The sequence below is a fragment of the Capsicum annuum genome, chromosome 10, assembly GCF_002878395.1.
Source record: "Capsicum annuum cultivar UCD-10X-F1 chromosome 10, UCD10Xv1.1, whole genome shotgun sequence".
Lineage (NCBI taxonomy): Eukaryota > Viridiplantae > Streptophyta > Magnoliopsida > Solanales > Solanaceae > Capsicum > Capsicum annuum.
The window spans coordinates 10,038,892-10,046,974 of record NC_061120.1 but is presented as its reverse complement, the minus strand read 5'-3'; the positions used below and the strand labels follow the sequence as shown (position 1 = coordinate 10,046,974).

Below are 8,083 nucleotides of genomic sequence, written 5' to 3'. Positions count from 1 at the left end.
TTGTTTTGGTAGATTTTGCGGAGGATGAGCTGGTTGATTAAGGAATTCTTAAAGTGGGTTTAAGTGGATTTTTGTTCTTTCTTTGATGTTGGCGAATTTGGTTCTTCAATTATGGTTGCCACTGTAGTGCAAGAAGATTGTTCCTGAAAAAAGCCCGTTAATTATTCCTCTTTTCTCTCTCAATCTGAAAACACTAATTGGTAAATTGGTTGGAGGTTAAGGGATAAAACGACGTGGTTTTGGAGAACGACGGGAAAAACGATGGCAATTGGGTTGGAGAAAGAGCCAAGATTAGTTGGGGGGTGCAGAGGTGGGGGAGTCTGGGGGCCTTTTTTATTTTTATTTTAAAATTTATTATTTTTAAATTTTTTAAAATATTTTTAAATTTAAAAACTGGAAAAAAGTTTTAATTCTTTTTTTAAATTATTTTAATATAAAATTGGCTAAAAATTAACCCCCACTCGCACCCCAGGCGAGTGACTACACTCTCTTTATCCTAACCAGCCATTTTAATGCCACATAGGTAAGGTCACCGGTCAAAGGATGAAAAATATTGCTTTTTAATAGGTTCAAGGGTCCAGATGACAAACACGTAAGTAGAAGTGTCCAACTTATAAAACTGACATAGTACAGGGGTCCACTGAGCCATTTTGCCTATATAAAATAATAATACTCATGTTTTTTTAAATCCTTTTGAAAAATTGTTATTTCTATTTATTTTGAAAAATAAAGTTTACCCCAAGTAAATTGTCTCCCTAATCAAATAGAAAAAAATGTTTATATATGATACTGAGATAATACCCTATTACCCCCTGAACTATACCCAAAACGGTAGAGACACACCTTAACTTGAAGGGGGGCCTATTACCCCCCCTGAACTAATTAAAAGTGTAATTTTGACGCTCTCCACGTAGGCACACTTGTGTGCCAAGTATGTGCCACGTAGGCACTAAGAGTGTCAAAATTATACTTTTAATTAGTTCGAGGGGGTATGTGGAGGCAAACTCTGGAGTCTAAAGGGTTCAGGGTGAGCAGAACCAAGACAGAGTATGTGGAATGTAAGTTTAATGACGTAAGGCGAGAGAATGAGGTAGTGGTGAGGCTAGAAGCGCAGGAGGTAAAGAAAAGGGATAAGTTCAAGTACCTCGGGTCCGTGATCCAGAGTAACGGTGAGATTGACGAGGATGTCTCGCACCGTATCGGGGCGGGATGGATGAAGTGGAAACTTGCATCGGGGGTGCTGTGTGATAAGAAGGTGCCGCCCAAGCTTAAAGGTAAATTCTATAGGGTGGTAGTCCGTCCGGCCTTGCTGTATGGAGCGGAGTGTTGGCCAGTTAAGAACTCCCACACCCAAAGAATGAAGGTGGCAGAAATGCGGATGTTGCGCTGGATGTGTGGACTGACCCGAAGGGATAGAGCTCGGAATGAGACTATCCGGGAGAAGGTTGGGGTGACTTCAGTGGAGTGTAAGATGCGGGAAGCACGATTGAGATGGTTCGGACACGTGAAGAGGAGGGGCATGGATGCCCCGGTCCGTAGGTGTGAGAGGCTAGCGTTGGATGGTTTTAGACGGGGTAGGGGTAGACCGAAGAAGTACTGGGGTGAGGTGATTAGGCGGGACATGGAACAGTTACAGCTTACCGAGGACATGACCCTAGATAGGAAGGTCTGGAAGACGCGAATTACGGCAGAGGATTAGGGCCTGTTCGGGTCGCTAATGTAGGGAGGTAATTGGTGGGGGTGTATTCCTGGTATGATTCCGTATTCAATGTTCTGTTCCGTGTTCCGTGTTCTATGTTTGTTACGAATCTGTGTGCTTTCCTCTGCTTTATATTCCTGCATTCCTGCTTTACTCTGTTTTATATTCCTTATGGCTGCAGTATCTATGTTATGTCATCTGCTTCTGTGCTGTACTATGTGTTTGTTTGATATCTCGTAACTTGAGCCGGGGGTCTTTCGGAAACAGCCTTTCTACTTCATCAGAGGTAGAGGTATGGACTGCGTACATCTTACCCCCCCCAGACCCCACAAAGTGGGAATACACTGGGTTTGTTGTTGTTGTTGTAATTAGTTCGAGGGGGTAATAGGCCCCCCTTCAAGTTAAGGTATGTCTCTGCCGTTTTGGGTATAGTTCAGGGGGTAATAGGGTATTTTCTCTATGATACTATATAAAGGGCGATGGAAATAAAAGTTACATCGTAATTTCAATTAAGGGAAAAAAATTAACAATGAAAAAGTTTTTATATTATTAGACATTCTTTAATCAATAAATGGTATAATTTGTTATTGAATGATTCTTCAATATTCTTGTGTAGGTGAAGAAAAATTGATATGGAGAATGTGATTGAGACTTTGTGTCCATTACAAGAAGATTTTAAGGTTTGTATTGAATTTTATTTTTTATGTATATGGATATTATTTATGTTGTTAAGTTAAATTATTAGACGTTCTTCAACTAATATTCGTCTATGCTTTTGCTTTATATGCTTTGTATTATTTTTTATGTTGGTTGGTAATATGATTTGATATGTTTCTAATGCTTTATTTTTCTTGATACAATTTGATGTGTTTCTAATGCTCTGTTTTGCTTGATACGGGTGGTAAATGAATGACTTTGAAAAGAAAAATTTGTAAAGATTAGATTTGATATCTCAATTGTCATACTATTTTGTTGAAGTTTACATTCTGTTATCATCTATTGTTTTTGTTTTTATCTATTGTCTATTGTACTTCTATAATTAATTCTTTTTTAAACGACTTTGGATTGTTTTTCCTTGAGCCGGGGTCCTTCAACAAGTTGAAGTGTGAAAGCATAACTAATTGATGAATGTTTTAATATTGTGAGCAATTGAGAATATTTGAGATTTTAAAGATGTCAAATATATCGTTTTGTGTAGTTTTTATTATGTTACCATCTATTATTTTTATTATTATATGTTGTTTATTGTACTTCTCTAATTACTTTTTTTATTAAATGACTTTGGACTATTTTTTCTGAGTTGAGGTCTTTCATCAAGTTGAAATGTAAATACACGACTAATTGATTAGTGTTTTTATATTATGAGCAGTTGAGGGTATTTGATATTTTAAAGATATCAAAAGAATTCATCATTGACAATTTTGGATATGCAATCTATTATTTATCTTCGGATTTTGAGTTCCGCTTATTGAGTTTGTTTTACTGTTTTTCTTTTTCAGTTTAGTTTGTATCTGATTGACATGATGTGAAATTTATTTTGTAAAGTTGCAGTCTTGCAGTTTCTTGGATAGACATAGTTTGTTTATGTTTTATTACTCATTAGATGCTTATTTTCATAAAATTTTAATAGCTCTAACGAATTTATAAATACTATAAAAAACTCTACAAAATTAACATATACTAATCATATACTCATTGAATAGGTACACGCGCAAAGCGCGTATATCTAAACTAGTAATATATTAAATGTGTGAAGGGTCTTAGAAATATCGTTTGAACTTTTTATCCTTCATTAAAAGTCTTTGTTTTAGACAAAATCGTCTTTTCACTATTTTTTTCTAATATTTAAGAGTTGATGATTAATTAAATATATTTATGATAAAACCTTTCCTTACTAGAAGACGTCATAATTAATGACAACTAATACTTTTTTCATTAACTTAAAAATCCTAGATCAATTAAATTTGATTTTTAAGAAGATTTAATATTGTCTTTTCCTATATTCCACAAATAAAATTCTAATTATACATAAACTTTAATATATATTACAAAACTTATAATACCCAAAAAGGCAAAAAATGTGCAGACCCAAAAAGGCAGAAACGTACCTTTTTAAAAAAAAAAAATTACTTCCTTTAATTTTTTTAGTTTCAAATTCAATGGTCTTTTCCTAAAATTTTAATTGTTCATAAACACTAACAAATTAGTTAAAGTCCTTATTTTATCTAAGTAAGAAATCGTAATATTTAACACTCCTAAATTAATTAGAATTTTACCTTATAAAAAAAAATCTAAAATTCTATTTAAATAATATTTTGATCATACTTTACTACATAAATACAACATTTCTTCTACTTCTACTTTTCTTTTTATTTTAATTTTTATTGATTTAAAATTTTAATTTAAATTGTCTTCTTGCGTTCATTATCGTCATCCTTTTTTTTTTTTTTTTTATTCTTTATAGTTAATGAATTTAAAAATTATATATGAATTATGTATAATTAATAATTGACATGTATTGTCCTCTTTTAATAATTTTTTGTGTTTTTTTTTCAATTTCAGTTTTGATAGAAAAATTGGACAAAATAAGTGTGTTGTCGCCGAATAAAGTAACCAAAAAAATTAAAGGTTTATCTCGCTGAAAAAAGTCAAGGTTTATATTACATGTATGGTGATTCTCTTTTGATTGCTGTAAGTTTTACTCCTTTCAAGGGTATTCGATAGTTTTAAGCAAATTTTAAAAGTAACATTTTATAGCACTATTATCATAGTTATTGCCCTTTTTCTCTCTAAAAGGTTATTTAATTATAATTCTTTATGTATTTTTGTTGTGTATAAAGGGCGCCAGGTTTCTTTCTATTTTTAGTGATTAATTTTTGTTTCTAATGACAGTTAAATGAGATTCTAAGTTAGAAAAATCGTATTATAAGAGTATATCAAAAGTTTGGACTTACTAGATGATGTAATTCGTGTGAATATCATTATGTTTCTTTTTGAGACTCAAAAAAGATGAACAAGAGTGTACTAAAAGAAAATAAGGTGAACAAAAGATAAAATTGTGTAGCTCTTACCAAATTCACTATGCACTATTAATTTATTGTTTAATTTATAGAATTATGTTACGTAATATGTACCAGAAATCAAAATTTTCTTTTATCTATGCATTATTCGTCTTTTAAGTTGTGTGAAATTTCATAGATAAATTTGTCCGTAATAAGAATGTAATTAATGATTTTGTGAATACTTGACTATAAAAATAAGGAAAAATTTTAAATATGGAAACAAAAATGAAAAATAATCGAAAGTAGGGAAAAGAGGTACTGCATGACAAAAGCAAAAGTGATGATGTAAAATATATAGGTGTTTACACTAAAAAAAATTATTTATTTTGACATTATTATATTAAAGTGTGAAGAATCTTTGAAAAAATGATTTAAACTTTACACTTCATTACAAATTTTCACAGTAAATAAAATTATTTAATTTTAAACAATCATACGCTAAACGTGCTGCTAAACTAGTATATTTTAAATATGACAAGTAAAATTGTTGTCATGTGATAAGAAAGTTACAACTTACGGGTTCAAGCCTTGAAAATAATTGTGACAAAAATGCAAGTTAAGGCGGTGTATAATTCACCCTTCGAATCCTGCCTTTAGCGCACCAAATTATAATATTTTTATGTAATTTTTAAATATATATATTTTAATTTTTAAAATAAGTAAAATTTCATTTCCAAATTGAGAGTAAAATTTATAATGTTAGACTATCCGAAGCAAAAGTGTCGCATAAATTGTGAAAAAAGAGTACCAAATTTTCTCTTCCACAACTAGGGTTCTTGTTTTCCCCCTCACAAAATTCATCAATGCCTGATTCTGAGTCTTTCTATTTTCCTCGTGAACTCATACTCGAAATCCTCCTAAAACTCCCTCCCAAATCATTGCTCCGTTTCACACTTGTCTCCAAATCATGGCACTCCCTCATCACAAGTCCCTCATTCATCTCCACTCACCTCACAAAAACCCCACAAACAAACACCCTTTTAGTAAGGCATTACAACAGTACCCACAATAACGAACACTATTCACTATTCCATGATGCTAAGAACACACCCTTTTGCTTGAACTTCACGTGTGAACTGTCTTTTGAATTCAACTGTTGTCAACTTGGTTATTACAGGATTGTTGGTAGTTGTAATGGGGTTTTGTGTCTCTGCGATGATTTGTTTGGTGATTTAAGGAATCTTGTTTTGTGGAACCCGTGTATTAATAAGTTTGTTATGTTGCCTTTGCCTGGAATTAAGGTTCAGGAGCCTCACATGTTTGTTATTGGATTCGGCATCAACAATAAGGATGACTATAAGTTGGTGAGAGTTGTATATGTCAAGAATGAGGATGGTATGTGTAATTTGCCTCCTGAGGTTGAGGTTTATTCGATTAGTACGGGGGTTTGGAGGAGAGTGATGAGGGGAGTTGCGGTTAAGCATTGTATGGTTGAGTTTATGTGGAGTCAGGTTTTTTTTGAGGGAGTTGTGCATTGGATTGCATATGATGTGATTGCGATTGGTGGTGGGGTTCGGTGTTTAGTTATGACGTTTAGTGTGGATGATGAGGTTTTCGGGGAGATTGAACTGCCGGATGAGTTAGTTGGTGTGATTCCGATGTATTTAGGGGTTATGGTGCTTGAGGGATCACTTGCGGTTGTTAAGTATGAGAGGGGGCTAAATGGTAGTGGTTCGTGTGAAGTATGGGTGATGAAGAGCTATGGGGTTGTGGAATCTTGGAGTAGATTGTATCGTATTAATTTGGTCGCGGGTATGGAGAAAGTAGTTGGGTTTAGGAACAATGGCGAGGTTTTGTTTTCGACTAAGAGGAATCGGCTGGTTTCTTTTGATCCAAATAGTGGAGGCACGAAGGATCTTGGTATTCGTGGGAGCTCTCGCTCGTTTTATGTTCAGAATTATGTGGAATCACTTGTTTTACTTAGAGGAAACATTGCTGTTATGGATGATGTCTCCGATGGAATGGAAAATTTATGGATTTAATGAGTAGCTGAACTACCGAATTTATCGATTCAATAAAGAAGAATGTGATCAGAATGTAAAAAGATATTTTACGAAAGTTCATGGCTGTTACAAGGTGTAGTGGAAGTGAAAGATGTTTCATCAATTTTGATAGGCCTAGTTTAGAGCTATCTGCTAATTATGATGTACTGAATGTTGAACTTTTGTTTCCATTTATTGCCTTATATTTGTTGTTGCTTTTTGATGGATTTCCAGTTTAGTTATTGTGATTATTTATCATAATCAAGGAATGGACCTTGTCTTTATATATAGTTAACTTAGTTGCATAGAAGATTGAGGTGGAGAAAATTTCCATTAGCGTTTCTAGTTTCATTCGCTATGGACTGTTTTTCTTGAGCCGAGGGTCTATTTGAAACAGCCTGCCTATCTCAAGGTATGGGTGAGGTATGGGTAAGGTCTGTGTGTACTGTACCTCCTCGAGCCACTTTGTGGGATTACATGGGGTATGTTGTGTTGTTTCTAGTTTCATTCGTTTCCCTGGAGTAATCTCGTACATCCACGTCAAGTCATGTTCCATTTGTAACCCCTTGTAGTTTATTTCTCTGCATGTTTGCTTTTGCTGTTTCATTGCTTTTGTTTGTTGAGCTAAATATGGTTAGTTCTTTTATGTGTTAAGCTTACCAAGTTCAGCACCCCCTTCACCTAAAGTTGGCAGGCAATAAGGTGTTCTGTCTCATGAACTGCACCGGTCTGACTATTTGGCTGCATCTGCACATTAGTACCATCTCATTGTCACTGTTATAGTCTTTTTCATCTGTTTTGAGCCGAGGGTCTATGGAAACATCCTCTCTTTCTTTTAAGGTAGGGTATGATCTGCGTATACACTACCTTCCCCATAGCCCACTTGTGTGGGATTACTCTGGAGTTGTTGTTGTTGTATTGCTTCTAGTGTGACGTGATAGTCAGAATTTCTTTACTTGATGTCGAAATTGGTGTGTGATGAACAGAATGCATAATGTCCAATTTAGCTCAACCCAAACTAGTAGTTTTTTTTGGCAAGCGAAGTACATATTCTTCACTTTGTCAACCAAGCACTAAGCTGGTGGTGGACATTACAAAAAGTAATGGACCCTGTACAACAGCAAAAGAGCCAAAACTCTATCTCCACCAAAGGGCCAAAAAGTCCCAAAGATCTATGCTTCAAAGTATGCATTGTTACGACTCTCTCTTCAAAACATCGTCTATTTCTCGCATTCCAGATTGTCCAAACTATGCGGGCTGGGGTAGCTCTCCGTATCTTCTTGATACATTTTGCTCCCTTGCAACCTCACCGGTAAATTAACATGTCCTTAATTCAGTAC

The 8,083-nt window shown here is 34.3% G+C and overlaps 1 protein-coding gene across 1 annotated transcript; it reads left to right on the top strand.

Annotated features, from left to right (window-relative positions):
• Positions 1 to 5,467: 5,467 nt before the first annotated feature.
• On the top strand, positions 5,468 to 6,963 carry LOC107845849 (F-box protein At3g07870). Its single transcript, XM_016690345.2, has one exon. The coding sequence runs from the start codon at positions 5,565 to 5,567 to the stop codon at positions 6,741 to 6,743; it is 1,179 nt and encodes a 392-aa protein (XP_016545831.2). The 5' UTR covers positions 5,468 to 5,564; the 3' UTR covers positions 6,744 to 6,963.
• Positions 6,964 to 8,083: the final 1,120 nt, after the last annotated feature.

What these genes read in the sequence shown, in the direction of transcription:
- LOC107845849 (XM_016690345.2), top strand. Translation starts at nt 5,565, where the DNA reads ATGCCTGATTCTGAGTCTTTCTATTTTCCTCGTGAACTCATACTCGAA.